The 21,085-nt window shown below is 41.0% G+C and overlaps 1 protein-coding gene across 3 annotated transcripts in view; it reads left to right on the top strand.

The window, feature by feature from the left end:
* The first annotated feature begins 11,343 nt into the window (after window positions 1-11,343).
* tasor2 (transcription activation suppressor family member 2) overlaps window positions 11,344-21,085 on the top strand; it is a 58,517-nt gene continuing 48,775 nt past the window's right edge. For 2 of the 3 annotated variants that reach the window (XM_080437768.1, XM_080437767.1), the window contains exons 1-4: window positions 11,543-11,780; window positions 12,121-12,269; window positions 12,774-12,869; window positions 13,107-13,179. In XM_080437768.1, coding sequence (XP_080293894.1) covers window positions 11,765-11,780; window positions 12,121-12,269; window positions 12,774-12,869; window positions 13,107-13,179 — 334 coding nt within the window. In that variant the 5' untranslated portion in view covers window positions 11,543-11,764. The other variant, XM_080437766.1, reaches the window with a different exon arrangement.

Raw genomic sequence — 21,085 nt, forward strand, 5'->3', positions numbered from 1 at the left:
ACACCTATTTGCCTCTGTTTTAAGAAGAGGAAGTACAACTGAGGGACTTTCCACTTTAAAAAAAAATAAGAAACCTAATCTTCAACAGGATGTGGTCTTATGCTGCAGTTCAGGCCACAAGCAGTTTTATAATTATGAAGTTATAACAGAGAAACCTTTATTTGTTAACTTTTATAGTAATGCAATTATAAATCATTTTTCTACAAGGTGGTCATATCATTTATTATTGTCTATTAGGCTTTAAGACAACATACTGTGCTACATGTCTGACTTTGCTTACATGTTTTTTTTTTTTCCCCCTTTCTTTTTTTACATGGTGAATTTGAACTCAAATCAAACTACATCCATAATGTTCTATTTTATGCGGGATGGCAGATGTTACTAAACCCACACCTATAGAATGGGATGCCCAGAGTATTCCTGGGGCATCACTTAATGGCCCTGCGGGCTTGTATGTAACATTCAGAGGAGGCAAAAATGGTTGACACTAAAACAACTAACACTTAGGCTCATTCCTTCGCCTATCTATCTAGTACCTGTCCAAGTTGTGGCTCAGCTTGCGTGTTATACTCATGTGGAATATCGTTGCTCTATTTGAAGACTGGCACCTGCAGATTGTTTTCAGGGCTGTTGACACAACTAGACACAGAAGGATCACATGTAGTTGCAGTGTCTAAAAGTACACAGTGTGTTTACATTCAATAGAATTTAATGTGTTCTTTTGTCTGGTACTTTGTCTGGTAGTTCATTGCATTCGTTAGGTTCATTCTGCATTCTGCTTGTCTTTCTTCCCTATATTCTGCTGACAGTAACTGAACTGGTAGAGAAAGGGGAGTAGGTGGCACATCCAATGCCCCTGCCATCCATACACAAAGCAAGCGCTTATGTCTTCCCCAGTCCTCCCACCCATGCCATGGTTTTTGCATATTGTACTTTCATTCATCTCTCTCTGAGACTCTCTCTCTCTCTCTCCCCCATGGACCTGACTTACTTGGATGTATATAAATACACGCCCATCACACAGGTGGCTTTCAGTGTTCAATCAATCAATTTCAAGCAATAACAGGACTCACATTTTCCCTCAAATTTGGAAATGAACAAACCATATAAACAAACCGTATAAATGATTGCTGTATATACGTAACCTTCTCATTATTAATGCTGAAGTCTGAATATTTTGTGAGTGTGAACCTACTTGACCATGATAAGAGATGTGAGAAATACGACATATGAATGTTTTTATTGAAAAACCAAAAAAAAACATAAATACAAAACATAAATCATTACAATTTGAGACCACAGTCAACACTTGTATTGAACACACTAAATATTTTTTATGATAAAATACAAATGAAAATGAGCACTGGGACAATCAACACTATTTAACAACTGTTATTACTAACAATCAGTGGTGGAAAGTTACTAAGTAAATGTACTCAAGTACTGTACTTAAGTACAAATGTGAGGATTTTTTTATCTTACTGGATTATTTTTAATTTTCTATACTTTTACTCCACTACATCTCAGAGGTATTGTACTTTTTACTCCACTACAATTATTTAAAAACTTGAGTTACTTTGTAGATTTTTATTATAATTACAAAACATGACAAAACCATTTTATCCCTATATACTTCGGCTATTTGAAAATAGCCGATCTACAAGCTCACAATGCGTCACTTTGCGACACGTTGTGAGCTGGTACTGTAGATCTGCTATTTTTAAAAGATTTGTAAACATTTTGAACAATTGTGCACTAATGCATAATGAGTACTTATATTTGTGTTAGTTTCAGTACATTTTGATGCCAATACTTTTGTAATTTTACTCAAGTACATTTGGAATACCGGATTACTTGTAACAGAGTATTTCTGCATTGCAGCATTGATACTTTTTACTTAAATAAACATTTGAGTACTTTTTCCACCACTGCTAACAATGACTGAAAACCACAAGATTAACATCTGCAACTGTAAAATGTTTTCTTCTCCGTCTCGCTCACTCTGACTATGTATGTATGTATGTACAGTGTGTGTGTGTGTGTGTGTGTGTGTGTGTGTGTGTGTGTGTGTGTGTGTGTGTGTGCCTGCGTGCGTGCGTGCGTGCGTGCGTGCGTGCTTGCGTGCGCGTGTGTGTGTGTGTGTTTGCTTTCAAGCAGGACAATATTCAGGGGGTGGAAACAAGCTTAATCCTCCAGGCAGACAGAATGCTGGAACACACAGGCAGGAACAGGTACAGGCAAGATATAACAGAACGATAAACAGATCACCTGCGTATTCATCAGGTGAAGAACAAAGTTACTCACAATATACCAATAGGCTAGAATAAATAAACAATTTGACAACTGTCTGGCAGAGTACACTTTTCTGGCCTTTCACACTCACAGGAGTTAACAGGTGAACACAATCCAACATCAACACAGGATAGACTGACGGGAATGAGGTGAGGTAGAATGGAATGTAGATGTGTGCGGGGGTGGAGAGACAGATAATGATGCCTCTCGGTCGTTATTCTGCTGTGTCCTATCTATCCATTCCTCACTCAAACTGGAAGTAGAAGTCAGGCTGTTTTGCCACTCAAGTCTTTTATTCCTGCTCCAATGAGCTATAGGAATAGTCACATAAATCTCCCCAATGCATTCCACAAAGTAAATAATACCACAAAAATAACCAATGGTGGACAAAGTACTCCACCCCAGTACTTGAGTCAAAGTATAGATACTCCTTGTCAAATATTACTCAACTACAAGTGAAAGTTGCTCTGTCAAATTTGTACTTGAGTTAAAGTACTCAAAAGTACAGTACATGCTTTTAAAAATACTCAAGTATGGAAAAGTACAAATTATAAAGTACATTTTTTTATGTCAATGCATTGCTGTATGAAAATGTTGACATTTTCCAAGGGATTGGTGTCCCCATGGGAGGAGGCAGGCCTTCCTAATTCCACCACGGCTCCCCGTTGCTCAAGCAGATCCTCAACCCAGCCAGACAGAAATTGTGGCACAGTCTTTTACTCGCCACCATGATGAAGAGCGAACCTTGTCCTTGCATTTGCGCTCTCTCTCCGATTAATGTCCGCATCTCTTGTGTGTGTCTGGCAAGTTCCCAATAGGTGGACCAAAGGGGACGGAGGCTCCCATGTCAATCAGAGCTTAGCCTCGATCTCCAGGCTTTTATTTTCCTTCACGTTTTGCTCAAAAAGAAAGCCTGGACCAAGTTGTTGAGTTTGATTTCTGGCATAAGAAGTGGGGGTCAACCTTTCATTTCCCCAACCAACCAGAGTGCAGTGGGCGTCGCTCCAAATGTTGTGACGTCAGGGCTCTCAATCATAGATATAGAAACCTAGATACCTCATTGGCCTCTGCAGTTCGTTGGAGCGACCTGTTTGGTATGGTGGCTGCCATATAACGGGCACTGGCCAATCACAGCGTGTTGACTACTGGCCAACCACAGCGCGTCTTTTCCAGGACTTGTCAGAATCTAGTTGTCCCGCCCCCACCTGCCTCTGATTGGCCTACTGAACGCCCCCTTCTGTGACGCACGTGGAAATTTCCAGCTACCCCCCCGGAAGCGGAAGCGCGTCCGCCATACAGACGCTTCAGAGCCAGAGGAGGCGTCTACCTTTATATGTCTATGCTCTCAATGCTGCACTTTGGGGGAGGAGGAGGTTGCGCGGGTCGGGGTGGGGGCGGGTGCACAGATCGGTGAACCAATTGTTTTCACCGGTTGTTTTCACAGGAGATTTTGAATCCGCCCCTCTAGACCAGACGCGCTGGGGCAGGCTAATCAGAGCTTGACACGGATTCATTCATTCAGATATAGTCCCTTGGCTTGGCCAAGTAGGGAAGGATAGATGGGATGGAAGTTCCCTCATTGTGCCATCCTTCTGTAGTTTATCCGCAATAAAGCAGAAGGGCTCATGGGTGTTGGAGCTGGGCAATTATGCACTATGTGCCCAAGTTCTCCACACCGGTAGCAGCCAGACTGGGAGCGTTGGCCTTTCCTCTGTCTTCCCGGCCACTCTGCTGTCTTGTGACTGGAGGGGGAAACCTAGAGACACTTGCTGTCAAATCCTGGCTGGTAACACATAGCATGGGCTCTACATGTTCTGCTTCAAAGGGGTTCGATACTGAGTCCTTGAACAAAGACCTGTAGCGCCAACTACCCCTGGATTGATAGATCATAGACCTTTATTGATCCAGAGGGAAATGTAATTGATGATGAAACAAAGGTATACGTTAGGGTAGAGAACAAGAACAAGAACAGAATAAGTAGTAACACTAGTAAAAATAGGGTAAATAACAATACTAAACGCGAAGCCCTTTTCCTTCAACACTCTGCACACACTGCAAAGGACTCCAACCATGACCCAGAGAACATCTGCCACCTACTTGCTTTGTTGCAACCATCACCAAGGACATTGAGTTACAGGTCAAACAAGCAGAAGTCACAACTCGAACCCGGAAATGGTCCTCCTAATCACTTATTTGTTCCCGACTGAGTTCGGTCACAGTTACTTGGCTGTCAATACTCATAGTCTTAACTGCTTTGACCATTGCGACTTACTGTGATTCAAAGAATCGCAGTTGATTAGTCCGTCCATCTTCAACCGCTTATCCGGAATCGGGTCGTGGGGCAACAGTTCCAGACTTCCCTTTCCCGAGCAACATTTGCCACTTCCTCCTGGGGGACCACTTCCTCCTGGCAGACCAAGGACCATCTGTTCCTTGGTCTGCCAGGGGTGTCCTCCCAGTGGGACGTGCAGCGAGGACCTCCCTAGGAAGACGCTCAGGAGGCATCCATACTACTGTAGATGCCCAAACCACCTAAGCTGGCTCCTTTCCAAGTGAAGGAACAGCAGTGTCTCTCGCGGATAACTGAACTTCTCACCTTCTCAATCTCTAAGGGAGAGGCCGGCCACCTGTCTGAGAAAACTAATTTCAGCCGCTTGTATCCGCAATCTTATTCTTTCGGTCATGACCCACACTTCATGACCATAGGTGAGAGTAGGAATGAAGATTGCTCAGTATATTCTGGCTCAGCTCTCTTTTCGTCACAACACTGCGGTACAGCAACTGCAATACCACTACACAGATTTGGAGATGCTGATCCTCATCGCACATTGAGTGTGCCGTCGCACACTCAACTGCGAACCGATCCAGTGAGAGCTGGAGGTCTCTGACCGATGGTGCCACAGGATCAGGACCACATCATCCACAAAAAGCAGTGAAGCAACCCTCACCGAACTATATATACCCTCTCCTCCACTACTGCGTCTCGAGATCCTGACCATGAATATCACAAACAGAATAGGTGACACTGCGCACTGCGCAGCCCTGGCAGAGGCCGACTTACTACCGAGCACACAGACACATCTCTCGCTTTGGGTGTACAGAGATTGGATGGCCCTCAACAAGGACCCCCTCACCCCATATTCCCGCAGCACCTCCCACAATATCTCCCGGGGGACCCGGACATATGCCTTCTCCAACTCCACAAAACACTGGAGACTGGGTATGCATCCTCTCCAGGATTCCTGCAAGAGTGAAGAGCTGGTCAGTCAGTCACGACCAGGACGGCATCCACATTGCTCCTCTTGAATTTGAGGTTTGACTATCGGCCGGACCCTCCTTTCCAGTACCTTCGTATACATTTTCCCAGGAAGACTGAGCAATGAAATGCCTCTATAATTGGCACAACCCTTCTTTAAAAGAGTGGCACCATTACCTCGTTTTCGGCACTGTCCCAGACTTCCGTAATGTTGAAAAGACATGTCAACCAAGACAGCCCCTCAACACCCTGAGCCTTCAGCATTTCTGGATGGATCTCATCAACCCCTGGGGCTTTGCCACTGTGGAGTTGCTTAAGTGCCTCACTAAACTGGATGAGATCTTACCTGGAGGGAAGAGAACAAGTGGTTGACATCAACGGAACCATGTCCTCATCCCTCCCGGTGAGCTGTGGGGTTCCTCAGGGCAGCATTCTAGGGCCGTTACTGTTTCTTCTATACATTAACGACATGAGTGCTGCCTGTAACTGCAAATTGTTCCTGTTCGCTGATGACTCGGCACTCCTGATCTCGGGAGAGGACAAGTTGCAAGTTGAGGAGGCGCTCAGCTCCGAACTCTCAAAAATCCGTACTTGGCTTAACGATAACAAACTGTCACTACACCTTGGGAAAACTGAATCCATTCTCTTTGGGACCAAACATTCCCTCAGACAGATGGATGTAAATGATTTCAAGGTCAAAGTCGATGACACAATTATCTCTAGCAAAGAAGAGATTACCTATTTGGGTTGTGTTCTTGACAAATACCTGACAGGTGAAAGCATGGCTACAAAGGTGGTCAAAAGAGTAAACCAGAGAACCAAATTTATGGGCAGAGTTTCCTCTTTTGTCAACCCTCAGGCCCTCAGGCCCCTCTCTGGGGCCCTGATTCAACCACTTTTTGACTATGCTTGCACCTCCTGGTACTCCAACACCTCAGTGTCACTGAAGACTAAGCTTCAAACCTCCCAAAACAAGCTGATTCGGCTACTCCTCGGATTGGGGCCCATGACCCACCTTTCTCCCACCCATTTTGCCAGCCTAGGCTGGCTCAGGGTGGAAGACAGGGTTAAACAACTAAAAATGGGACTGGCCTTCAAAATTGTAAATGTAAATTTGCCCGATATGCCCCCTATTCCCGCATATCTGAGTAAATACCTCCAAAAGGTTAGCGACACCCACAGTCACAATATCAGAGGGAGCGTTAACAACAATTTGGTACCACCCACCCATAAATCAAACATGGGCAAATTCTCCTTCTACAGCACTGCCACCCAGGATTGGAATAGTCTAACTCCATCCCTCAAAAAATGCAGTTCGCTGGGCTCATTTAAAAGAGCCTTAAAAAAATCACCTTTCAGGAGGCCAAAGGAGGAGGTAGTACCATTTTCCCGTTAGACAGCAGACCCCCCCCCTGTTCTTGTACATATTTTTTTTCCCCTCTTTTTTATTTTTTTGTTGTACATAGTGTTATATATATTTTTTGCTGTTTATTTTGTAATGATATTTGTGGTGCCACTATATATGCCTATGAATTGAATACCAAGGCCCTCATTGGAAACAAGTCCGCAAGGACTTTTATGAACGGACCTGTTAGACAAAGTATTTTAAATGTAACTGTGCTGTTTTACATTTTTTGCCTAATAAAATATTCAATCAATCAATCAAGTGACTTCCTCCCGGGAGATTGACGCCAGTCCCCCATCAACCTCATGCTCTGCCACTTCCTGGGAGGGTGGGTCCGATCTCATTGGGTTCAGGAGTTCCTCAAAGTGTTCCTTCCACCGCCAGACAACTTCTTAATTCGAAGTCAGCAGAGTCCCATCCTTGCTGCTTTACACAGCTTGTATGGTTCCCCGCTTTCCCCTCCTGAGGTGTTGGATGGTTTTCCAGAAGCACTTTTGTGCCGCCCGAAAGTCCTTCTCGATAGATTCTCTTAACTCCTCCCACACCCGCTGCTTTGCCTCTGTCATGGCTGCTGCCCTTGCTGATTCATCTATCTGTTTGCCACTTACTCTCAATCCCATTGACATATCGACGGTCCGTTCTGTCTGCCAGTCAGAACCCATACCTGATCCATTCCGGTCCACTTGCCAGATCCTTAACATTTATTTATTTATTTATTTATATCTGACCTACATTGAGGTCTTCCATTCCAGTAACAGCCAATAGGCAATTAGAGAGAAATAGCTTATATATATATTTTTTAAACTGTTATAATATGCACAAAGCTTGACTCACATTCATGCATTAACGTATAACAATGCACATATAATTACTTACTTATAAGACTCATGTCTTCCGGCCACATAGTCAAATGTATATTCTCTGTGTTTGCCTTTTAGAACTGGTCATGTGACACTGGCTTGGTGTCTTCTTGTTTGCCAAGCTCCAAGCGGTGTAGTAATACTGCGACAGTGTACTACTACGCGGTGTAGTAGTAGTAGTAGTAGTAGTAGTGCTGGACAGTAACGAAGTACATTCACTTGAGTATTGTACTTAAGTAAATTTTTTGAGTATCTATACTGTGTGTTTTTGGATTCTTCTGACCTTAACCCCACTACATTTCAAAGACAAATATTGCATTTTTGAGTCCACTACATTTCTAGGAAGGGAAAAAGTATATCATGAATTACCGTAATCACTACGTAATCACGCAAAATTGCAGAAAGATCATTGAATTTTCTTTTGGAAAATGTCTCAATTTTTATAAAGCAATGCATTTAAGAAAAGGCACCTTGTAATTTTGTACTATTGAATAAGTATTTGTTAAAGCATGTACATTTGAATACTTGACCAAAGCATACTGGGAAATCCCTCCTCTGCCAACAGCCCTGGGAGGCAACAATATTAAAATAATTATTTGAAAGGAAACTCACTTTCCAGTGAGTGTTGTGATATTAGAATAATCAACTATGATCCTAAAAGTAATCCTAAAGGTATGTTCAGTTCAATTACTCATCTGTAATTATGAGCGAGCTTGGAGAACAAAATGACACCAAGGCAGTGTCACTATGACACTGTCACATGACATGACCTGTTCCAAAAAGCAAACACAGAGAAACATTGAACTTTGTGACAACAAGACATGTGAGTCGTGACTGATACAGAAGTATGTAAGACAGCATGTGGTATATTAAAATAGCATAGTTCTAGAGATACCTGATATGAACACACATAAGGACTTACAGAGCCTGATTTGAACACAGAGAACAGATTTAGAGACACACATCCCCCGCAGGATGTTACACACTGGATGCTCCTATGGTCAATGATTAACAGTGATCTAAAACAGCACATAGTCTTTGTACTTATATACACGTATCTACACATAATACCATATACCATTATACACTAATATACCAGCACCCATATTGTAATGCACTCGCATTACAATATAACCATGCACATTACTCCTACTGTGGTCAACCTTAAAGTGTGGATACTGGGTGGCACAGCTCACATTCCAGAGTGGTTGCCCAAACACCAGATGTCCAGTTCCCAGGGGTCATCTGACATTAGCTGACCACTATATTGTCTTACCTAACTCATGTACTGTACAATAGACCCATACACACACACACAACACTACTTTAGCACATACACATTTACACACAGTCTCAGCACTTACACACCTACGTGCACACTGAAGTACATCCATACATGCCCACACACACACAGAGACAAGAGATGTAGCACACACACCTAGCTCCGTGCACATCCAACACACACAAAGGCAATGTATTACTGGTCTTACACCCCTGCCCGACCACTTCGGTCGGCCACCTCGGGGCGACTGAATGCCTCGTCGCTCAAGGGTCCTTCTGGCCGATCTACACGGTCACAACTTTTTTCTGTTCTGGCCCCACAGTGGTGGAATGAACTCCCCACTGATGTCAGGACAGCAGAGTCACTGCCCATCTTTCGCCGCAGGCTGAAAACCCACCTCTTCAGGAAACACTACCCTTCCTCTTCGCCTTGCCTACTTGTTGTTAACTAGTTGCACAAACTCTTGTTTTATTGTTTTATTGGATATTGTTTATTCGATACACTTATTTGTTTTAGCTCTTGCTCATTTGATTTTCCTATTTTGTCTCATCTGTTTATGAAAGTAGGTAGCTGATATATTGCACTTTTACTTTAGCGCTAGGTATACTATTGGTTGCTTGTTTTAGAAGAGAATGCACTTAATGCTTCTGGTGATTAGTTTCATTCCCTACCTATGTTGAATGCACTTATTGTAAGTCGCTTTGGATAAAAGCGTCTGCTATGACTGTAATGTAATGTAATGTAATGTATGCAAGTACATAGACACACATGTGAAGTCTGCATGTAAATACTGTGAGGACAAAGAAACCGTCTCTGTTCTGTTCCAGCCACACCATGTAGCAGCAGGCTGACTCCTGTGCTGTGTACTCTGTTTTATCCAACAAATCGACTTGAGGAACATTAGTGGTCTAGACCTTTCTACTTCCTTTCAACTTGTCACGCGCAAAATACACCACAACAGAAACAGGAACGGACAGTACGATAGTCTGCAACTTTATTTATTTATATGTGTGTGTGTGTGTGTGTGTGTGTGTGTGTGTGTGTGTGTGTGTGTGTGTCTGTGTCTGTGTCTGTGGGGGGGAAACATGCGCTGGGAGCGCACAGCCAGGTTTTGTGCATATTTACAACAGCAACATTTTATTTTATTTAAAATATCTCAGCTATATAATTGCCTGATGGCTGTTACAGGGGTGGAGCAAGAGCTCAGTGCAATAGTTATAAAATAGGTTTCTACTATAACATGAACATTATTTCTTCCACAGATTACAGATTATTGTTGCTATTCATTATTTTTAAGGAATAAAAAAGTCAACCGCGGCAGTGTTTTTTATGTAAAAATGTATCTAGGCGAAACTAGTTCTACTACTGCGTGTGACTTTCAAAATGGATCCGCTGCATTGAGCTGTGCCAAGAACGTTTAAATAAACCACAAACAGCGTCACGTTAGACGATCGTAAGCTTTTGACTTCCGGACCGAATATTTCAGAATAAAGGTAGAACAAATGTGCGATTTTTTTTTACACGTATTCTAGAAGACAATATAGGGTGCGTTCGAAAATACAGCACTGAGCGCACTGGCCAATACAAACTAATAGGCGAGTGTGCTCCGGTGCGTAATTTTCGAACGCGCCCTTAGTGTTGATCCTGCAAGCAATATATTGGTTTATTTTCCGTACTTTACGTTTCTTTTCTATTTTTCTTTTTTTTAAATTCTATCTTATATCAAAGCCAGTAGGCACTGTAGGTGCAAATGGTTGCTATTATGTCAATTTACAATGCCTGGATGGTGATGTTATTTGCTATGCTTATGGGTATATTGGGTAAATCAATATTATATTACTAAATTATATTATAATAAAAGAGTATTCTTATCAAAAAACGTGGTCTTAATTAAAGCAGAATCAGTCATTACAATGCAAACTTTCAATGTAGCTTACAAAAGGCGTTATTATTATTCAAGATCCAAATAAGAGCAGATGAAACACCTTGTAACTGTCATGAGTCATGACTCATGACAGATGTGTTTCTGAGTTTATAGTCTTTATAGTTTGACTCCGGCAAGGTGAGACTTAAATCAATATTGTGGAGACTGCGATTCTTTCCTTAGGACATACATGGTCTACTCAGGGGACTTTAATACAGACCAACGCTACACCATAAAAAACTTGGAACGTTATTTTGTCAACCTGAGCTTTTACTTGGAAATTGCCGACCGGAAGTCAATTGTTTATGCTCGCCATACTGACGCGCTGGTGTCGATGATCTTCAAACTCACGCTTGACACTGGTCTCAGTGGTTTCTGTTTCTTTTTTAGAAACGTAGCCTTATAATGCTTAGACTACGTGCATTAAGTGATTAACAAGCGATCAATACCAAATTGGTCTTTTCGCAAGGAATAACAAACGAGGTTCATGCGGGTATATTTCTCGTAGGTTTACATAAACATAAACTTTTTACTTCCTGGTTTTGCAAGACCATTCCTCCCTCCCTCCGTTTCTGATCGGTGAGGTAAAGTGACTTGTAACTTTTTTTCTCTTTTTCTTTAAAAAAAAAAACTTTCAGACGCGTGGAGCTACTGGAGTATCAACACCATACTTTTGGGATGTTTTTCACAAGAGAGACGAGATTTCGACGAATGCCAAAAGGAGACATTTCATAAGTGTTCAGCCATGGAAAAAGGAAAAGGTTAAGTTTTCCGTTTGTGTGTGTCTTACATTTGTGGACTCAGTATATTTGGTTATATTCACCAAGACTGACTTAGACCTATTATAAGAAACTATTATTTCATGATAGCGTCGTAGACGCTGGTTTCCTGCTTGACGGGTATTTAAAGTTACGAAAGTGTACACTAGGTCGAAAATATGTGAGTTAGTCGGTTTTATATGAAGGTTGGTGAGTAGAATATTTTCATCACAACTATAGCTATATTTTTTGATTATTTTACGTGGGCCTAAGGTTACTTCTACATGGAAAATTACAGCATTTCTTTCTGCTCAAACCGACTTCCCTTTTTGTTCACTATTAGGTTTTTTGGTACCGGTGTCAGAAAGTTCAGATAACTTTCTGAAAAAAGTCTTGGCCCCTCTTCAGAAATCATACTTGTATGAGAAATCCAAGGAGTCATTCAGATATAAATCCGCCTTTATAGTCAAGAACGCTAGACTTCGAAAAAAGGTGAGTTTGTCTATTGTCCTCTGTCTTTCTTCATGTCAGTACATGTCGTTGTTGGCTTTGTAATGTCATACTCTGCCCTGTTTCCCCCCCACAACTCAACAACTCAAGTTACATAAAGTACACACATAGAGAAAAAAATACAGTCTAAAACAAAACAATATCAAATATACAAATATATACATTTAAAATAAAAACGGCAAAGTCTCTTACTTTTGGTCACTTTACCAGAAACTGGTTTAATTGATAATAACACAAATAAGTATGAAATTCCAATCATTGACAGTCACTCAATAACTCACATTCAATCATCATTAGTAATAGTTAAATTAGTTTTGGCAGTTAAATATATTTATAATAACAGATGATCAAATCATACATTATAGTTGTATCTAGATCTCAGACTTTTATGGGCAAAGAATAAACCGAACATTAAAAATGAAAATAATATTTGATTAATTTCAGCTGAGCACAACATCTGAATCAATTACATAATTTTCTTCACAGTATGAGGCCTTCCGGGCCAAGAAAAGAGCAGAGGGTTATTCAAAAGAGGAACTGAAGGAGTCCTATGGATTTGTGCTATTTGATGATAAAAACAAGGTACTGGAATATAACTATTTAACTATTATTGATATTTTGACACATAGAAGAAATGCCATAGCACATTAGAATCAATGCTGTTCTTATTTTGTGTGTGTGTGTGTGTGTGTGTGTGTGTGTGTGTGTGTGTGTGTGTGTGTGTGTGTGTGTGTGTGTGTGTGTGTGTGTGTGTGTGTGTGTGTGTGTGTGTGTGTGTGTGTGTGTGTGTGTGTGTGTGTGTGTGGTTATATTTGAAAGGCTAATAAGCTGGGAGAAACTGGTGTGGTCCCTGGAAATAGCACATGCACAACACTTGGAGATCCATCTAAGGGTAAATAATATTTCTGTCATTACTTTTCCACTTTGCCAGCCCACTTCCTGTCAGTGATCACGTCACCATCTAGACCACAATTAACGCAGTATTGAGTACTATATGTAGAGAAAAACAGAATTCTGCAATCATTACAGCTTTACATACAGTTTTATAACATTTAATCAAATTGTAGCTACTGGAAGGTCTTTGTGTGGTTAAGTCAAACTGCCACAATTGTGTTTTAGAGGTGTAAATGATAGGTTAGTATGTGAAATTAATTCTAGAATTTTAAACACCAAATTACTCTAATGACTTAGCATGCATGCAAAAAAAGAAGTTTGAGTTAAAGTTTAGCAGATGTCTTACCAAGCTGTGTTAAGAAGCTGTTGTTTGTCTTGTGTCCCACTGGTTTTTGAAAGTGAAACTATGGTCATCATATGTATGAATGCGCAAAAATGAAAGTGGAACAATTGTTGCCTGTGGTAGAAGGAAACTTACTGTGAACCTAGTACTACAGTATAGGAGAACAACATAAAAGGGGTGGGAGACTAGAAGGAACGAAACATACAATAGCTATTCTAATATAAGAGTGAAACCCTGAAATTTTTATTGATTTTTTTGGAATTCTCTGTTTTCCTTCTGTTAACAGCATCCATTTAATGTTGAATTGTATGGTCATTGACATGGCCTGACCTTGCTTGTGACTGAGGCATGGGGAAACTTATCTTCAAATGGGCAAAGAATGTAGATAATGTTCTTCTTATGTTGTAGATATCACTGTTAATTTATCAGCTGGATCAAGACTGTACCTGGTAGTTATTGAGTAACCACACCGATCAAAGTCCTTTTACTGAGCTGTTTGACTTTGATGTTTGTAGCTCTGAGCTGTAGAGCTGTAGCTGTAGTGTTGCCAAAAAAACTACTGAAGTAGATGTTACACAGTAAGAGCCCTCTCTTGCCTCACACCTCTTCCTGTGGAGGCATGCCCCGCCCACATCCAGTTTTGTAATACCTGTTGTACCTGTTATCAGAGTACCGGTTGTACCATGTACAATTCAAGTTGAGAATGCATGCCCCACCCATTTATGCAACACCCCTTGTACCCGCTGTCAGAGTACCCGTTGCACCCGACTGTCTTTGTACCTTTTAGGCCCATATGGATATCCCTGATGTCATCAGTATATGAATAGCAGACAGACTTACAGAGATTTCGTGCATTTATTGTAAGATTTTGAAAAAACATATTAAAATAGTGAAAATAGCTGATCTACATCGACACGTTGTGAGCTTGTAGATCAGCTATTTTGACTATTTAAAAATGTTTTTCAAAATAATAAGGCACCATGCAAATACATTCTAAACGTTTTTTGTAACTCTTAATGCCCTGGTCAAGCAACTCGATTGCCTTCTTAAATGTGCATGAACATAGTTAGACTTAATTTCGCTAGTTTTCTTTATATTTAGAGAGGAACCACTGCAAATTGAATTATAGGCCCATCTACATTGCATGTAATAGATATTCTGTATAGAAGTGTAATTATCTCTACTAGGCCGAAGGCAGGGCCAGAAGTTTCACTTCTGCCCTTCGGGGGCCACAAACACGAAAAGTTGCACCCCACGACTGACACAGCTCTGGGTAGGCAACCTGGCCTGGAGGAGATCTGCGCTCAGAGGAGTGCACTCTTCTAGTAAATCAGTCTGCAGTTGACTGTAACCTGAGAACGTTAACATTCTGCTAATGTGGATATTGCACAATTGGTGACTGTTTAAGGTGTGTCGGTGTCCTTGGATGCCTGTTGTGTCAAGCACCACTGTCAATGGTGTGGGTTTGGTTTCATAGAGCAATGTCAGTTTTTCTAGTCTAGTTGCTGTAGTAGGTATACTGTGAGGATTCCCCGAGCCTCAAGATTGTCTCTCTCATTGAGCAACGTTAGTTGAGACGGACAGACTGGGGGTGTTGTTGTACACAATTTTATTAATGGGTTGTTGACTTGAGTCCTTATAATGGTGTTCAGATTATTTCTGGAATTTGATTGCATGTGCTCAAAATTTCTACCTACCTATATAAATGAAACATAGATTAAAGGTAAAATCTACACTTGAATTGGAATCATGTAATTTATACAGTATAATTCCAGCATGAGTCTTCATAATACATAAATAAGCCACAAATGACTCCACCAAATGTTGTTCTTGCATATACAGTACATCCTCAATGTAGAGTTTTCCTTATGTCCATCTTGCATTGTATATTTAATACACAGTCAATTCAAACTGCTTTAAGGCATAAAAAAGCAATTTAAGGACACATTAAGTGTAACAAGTATGAGCAAGCACGTTGAAGTTAAAAGGGGGGTGACCGCGGGGGGACCGCGCTACAGGACGTGCAATAACCTTCACCGGGTATGGTCTAGTTCTAATCTAATCCAAACTATCTTTAATTAGGGCCCAAGCTCTGCACCAGTGTGAAGCCCTATTGAATCACGTTTTTGAGGGCCTAAACGTACTCCAAAAGTTGCGCAACTTTGTACATCACACCACAAGTGGCGAAAATCTCCAAAAGGGGTGTGGCCTAATGTTACAGCCAGTAGGAAGTCAGCCATTTAGAATTTATTGTGGCATTTTAGCACATTTTATGCCATTCACGGGTCATACTTTAATGAACTCCTCCTAGGAGAATGGTCAGATCCACCTCAAACTCGCTCAGCGTACACAAGAGGCCTGAATGATGAAAAGTTATGTGTCAAACTTCCATGATTCACCGCCAAACAGGAAGTGAAAATAGCTGATCTACAAGGTCAGGTTTTTCCTTTTTTTCTATGTAAGTATTGAACTTATTGTCTGACAGACTTATGGGTGACCGCATTGGACTTGGTTCAGAATCCTTGTCCTTCGAGTTACTTAGCCCCGCCCCCTTTTCTGATTGGTTGACATATGATAGTGCCCCGATCTTTTGCCATAACTTTTGACTTGCTTGTTGTAGCCACTTGTGAGTCATCTCATTGGACTCGGTTTAACTAACGTCCTTGTCCTTCCTTGGCGTTAACTTTCTTAGCTCCGCCCCCTGTTCTGATTGGTTCATATTTTATAGTTCCTTTATTTAGCCATACATTTTGACGTGGTTTTCATAGCCACCTGTGAGTCACCTCGCTGGAATCCTTGTCCTACATTTGTTACTTAGCTCCGCCCCTAATGTGGATAGAGGTGCGAGGACCCGGTCATCGCTGCTCGCTGCTTAAATTGTGGGATCGCTAAGGCGATCATACTAATGTTATCTTCACTATTTATTATTATTCTGCACGTTTGTTGGCCCCTAACTAGTCCTTCATACTTTTAGAAAGACACTCCTTTCCAACTCTACAACGTTCGGCCTACCTAGGACATGTCGGCTACCATTTGAATTTTTCTGGGCGGTGAAACCGCCCCTATAAGTGAGGTTTGGAAATTTGTACAATTATCTTGGGCAGTGAAACCGCCCCTATAAGTGAGGTTTGGAAATTTGTACAATTATCTTGGGCAGTGAAACCGCCCCTATAAGTGAGGTTTGGAAATTTGTACAATTATCCTGCGCTGTGATTGGCCAATCACAATCTATTCAGGACTGTGATTGGCCAGTGTCACATGACACATGTGCATAGCCCTATATAAGAAACCATAACTTTAAAAAAGCCAAAAATTGGTTTTTTTAAAGTTATGGTTTTGTCCATCATAAAGAGTGTTTCAATAAATGTATTTATCTTTTGTACATGATTGGTTGACTCCATTCAGTATTGTGATTAGCTAGCAAGACACCGCCCACTTCACACAGGGTGTGATTTTTAAATAGTTAGTACTTTTAGAGATATTTAAATTGTAATTGCTAAAATAAATCCCATTCCTTTGAATGGGGAAATGCCATTTAGCTGCAGTGGAGCCTAGCAACTGCTTATTAGACCCTAGCAACCGCGTATTAGACCTTAGCAACCACCATTGTGCCCTGGCAACCACCTGTTTTGCCCTAGCAACCGCATATTGGACCATAGAAACTGCATATTAATATTAGACCTTAGCAACCACTGTTTTACCCTAGCAACCGCCTATTAGACCCTAGCGACCACTGTTTTACCTTAGCAACTGCATATTAGACATGAGCAACCACATATTAGACCCTAGCAACCACCTATTAGACCCTAGCACCCACTTCTACCCTAGAAACGGCCTGTCATACCCTAGCAACTGTTTTACCCTAAAAAACTATGTTTAACACTACTTAACACATTCTCTGCTCAGGTATCAATATAATTAATCCGCCGTCAATTAATTCATCCGCCACTGCCAGCGTTTTTCACCTTATTTTGACGATCCACAGAGAGCCACGGAAGCCACGATGTGGACACGGATGTAAACAAAGGCTGTCTGCGGAGGGTCTCGTCTATCCACCGGAACAAACATTTTTACCGCGATCGTCCATTCTGTTGCTATAAGCAGTTGAATATGGAATATAGAAATCCGAGCTAGATGTGTTTTTGCCAGACCCAGGGGGTCGGCCTACAGGAGGCTTTGTCGGTCGGTCGGTCTGTCCCTCTTTTCCTCTGCACACACGTCATGCGAAGTCCGGCCATTCAGATTTCAACCACTAGGGGTCTGGCAGTGCTCCGAGGAGCACCTTTTCTAGTTCTCATAAGAGTGTATGGAATGACCTTTTTTGGGATGACATTTCTGCTTCTATAGTTCTCTCGCAGTCAAGGGATCATTCATAGGTTAGCAAAGAGCGCCCTCTAGCGTAATAAAAAAAAGTGTTTAATTGATGTAGATCTGGCAGGGAATGTGGTAACATTGTCAACACCTTTAACACCTGTAACACATTTTAAACCTTTAACATTAACACTTTTAAAACCTTTAACACATTTTAAACCTTTAACATTAACACTTTTAAAACCTTTAACACCACTAATACTTTAACACCTTTAAATACTTCAACACCTTTTGAATATTATTAATACTTTAACTATTTTAAAACCTTTAACACAATAGTACCTTTAACACTTAACTATCAACACTTAATACTATCGACATTCTTAGCGATCCATGTATGGTCATTGCTATGGTCTGACCTGGGGCATAGGGAAAGTTATCTAGAAATGGGCAGAGATTGTAGATAATGTGTTGTTGAGTTCACTATAATTCATCTGCTGGGTCAAGACTGTGATAAATGGTAGTTATTGAGTAACTACATTGGTCAAAGTCCTTCTACTGAGCTGTAGTTGGACTTTAATGTTCGTAGCGCTGAACTGTGGTTTGAAACCATGTCATAAAAGGTGAAATGAAATAGACTTTACAATGATCTATTTCCTTTAATCCAGTTTTAATTTCCTCGACTAAAACTATGACGACCTTTTTTTGTTGACTACCTTTCTTCACTGACAAACGAAATAAAAACGAAGCAGCGAAATATGTCTAAATTTACTGACAATTTAGTCAACAAATAAAAACTAGACAAACATTTTAGGGAAGGACTACTGGAGACGAGATCCATAAGAACTAAGACATGTCATTTTAAGCTTGGTTGTGCACAAGTGTGACACTCCGAAAATAGCCGATCTAAAAGCTCACAACGCTCCATCGCAGTTGTAAGCTTGTAGATCGGCTATTTTCAGCGTGCAGCTAAGTGTAAATCAGGCATTACGCAATCACGGCCGGCCTAATACATTTATTGTCGACTAAATCAGCTGTAGATTTAGTTGACTAAAATCTTATATTTAGAAACTAGACTAAAACTAAACATTTCAGATGACTAAAAATTATAATTTTATTCAAAAGACTGACTAAAACTAAATTCAAATTTGTTGTCAAAATGTACTTTTATCCTGCACCTGGCCTAAAAACAGGTTGATTGAGAACTCCAATGTTACACATCGCATTGCTACTAGACTGATATTGCTAGTAGACCAACAGACGGTTTTGGTACTTGGGGGTGTGGGGGCTGTTCAATATTTGTTATATGTGCATTGGTGGTGCAAGATTTAATTTAAATATATTCTAAACAAGTATTTCTTTGGAGACTATCAAACTGTATATACCATCAACATTGTTCAACAAATTTAATATTCTTTCTAGAGTGGCACCATGCCAAACTGGTCGGTTGAGCTCAGTGTTTTACTGAACTCATCTGACCAGTTTGTTTAGTTTCTTTGAGAGTCGAAACTTAAACATAAACATTCTCTTGGACAAAGGACTTTTGTGAAAGCCTTAATGCCCTTGTCAAGCGAGTTTTACCCATTTTTCTCCTCAATTTAGTCATCATGCCAATTGATTCCTTCCCATACACATTTCTGTGTGTTGTCACTGCTGCTATATCCTACTGGCTCACTTGCCAGTGAGGAGCCCCCACCGTGAGGACGTAGAGCCTCCTTCCTACTCCTCCCGCCAAACACTCCCTGCTGACAGGTACCGCCCCAGCCCATAGAAATACGTGCATTGACAAATATCACCCTCTGCTGCTATCGCTCAATACTGCTTTGGGTAGTTGAAAACGGATTTCAGTAGCCAGCTTAACAATGGCATTGTAAAGACTCAAATCGTTAACGCCTCAGTCTATTTAGAATCAATGACAATCGTTAACAAGCCATTACCGCGTTGTGAACAACCCAACACCCCCAGTCTGTCCCTCTCAGGTTACTCAATGCCGTTAATGCTAGAACACGACAAACTGGTTACGGAATGTTGTTGTAACATGCTACCTTTCAATAGGCATCTCAGAGATAAAGGTGAACGTGGCACAGTCCCGTGTCCCGCATGAACGGAAAAATATCCTGCATTCAACTATCATGATTTAAGAGAAAGAGAGTGAGAGAGAACTAGGACGGCACGTTTCACATCCCCCATCCCCCCTCAACATCTCGAGGTTTATACCCCTATATTGCTCAGACAATTACAATAGGACAGGTAGGCTACAGTGATAATGTTATGTTGTAGATGCCCCTGTCATTTAATCTACTGGATCACAACTGAGTTAAATGGAAGTTATTGAGTAATCACACAGACAGTAAATCCTTAGTGTTAATTTAACTCATAGTATACAAATGGAATCAAATGTAACCTTACGGGTCCATTTCGTACACTTTTCAGAGTTGAATTAACGCTAGGATTTTACTGCGTTTGGTCAAAGTCCTACTGAGCTAGTTGGACCGTTTGTTGCTCTGAGCCATAGTATGAAACCATGACATCTATCTACAAATTGCAGAAACTGGTGTGTGTGTGTGTGTATATATAACTGTATGTCTTGTCTGTCTGTCTGTCTCGTCCATAACTCGGGCACTGTCCGACCGAACGACTTCAAGCTTGGTGTGTGTGTGTGTGTGTCGGAAAACAATGGGGAACGGGCGTAGGGAGAAGCCTAGTCCAGAATGGCGTAGTTCCGGTCGCCATTTTTGTATAGTAAAAGTACATTTACTTAAGTACAAATTCGAGGTACTTTTACTTTACTGGAGTATTTTCAATTTTCAATACTTTTACTCCACTACAACTCAGAGGCAAATATTGTACTTTTACTCCACTACAATTAAATAAAACATGTAAAAATGTATTCATATTGAGGGACATTTCTCTCTCAAAATAACAACCTTTCTGCGAGTGTTATCTCTATCCTGGGGTCCATCTGACAGACAGACGGACCCTGTTTACTCAGCCACCACGTTAGACAACGTTTCTAAGACTGGACTCATAGAAACAAAACTTAACTTTAGCTCAATCTCATTGTATTTACGATATTCAATAGAAATTAAAACATTTTTAATGCCAGATTAAACTACTACGGCCGCAAACTTCCCATGTAAACTGCAAGCCTAGCCACTAGCCCGCTGATCTGCGATACTCCTACTGACAGTGGTGTAAAGTAACTAAGTACATTTATTCAAGTACTGTACTTAAGGACACATTTGTAATC

The sequence above is a fragment of the Gymnoscopelus braueri genome, assembly GCF_963280865.1.
Source record: "Gymnoscopelus braueri genome assembly, chromosome: 9".
Classification (NCBI taxonomy): domain Eukaryota; kingdom Metazoa; phylum Chordata; class Actinopteri; order Myctophiformes; family Myctophidae; genus Gymnoscopelus; species Gymnoscopelus braueri.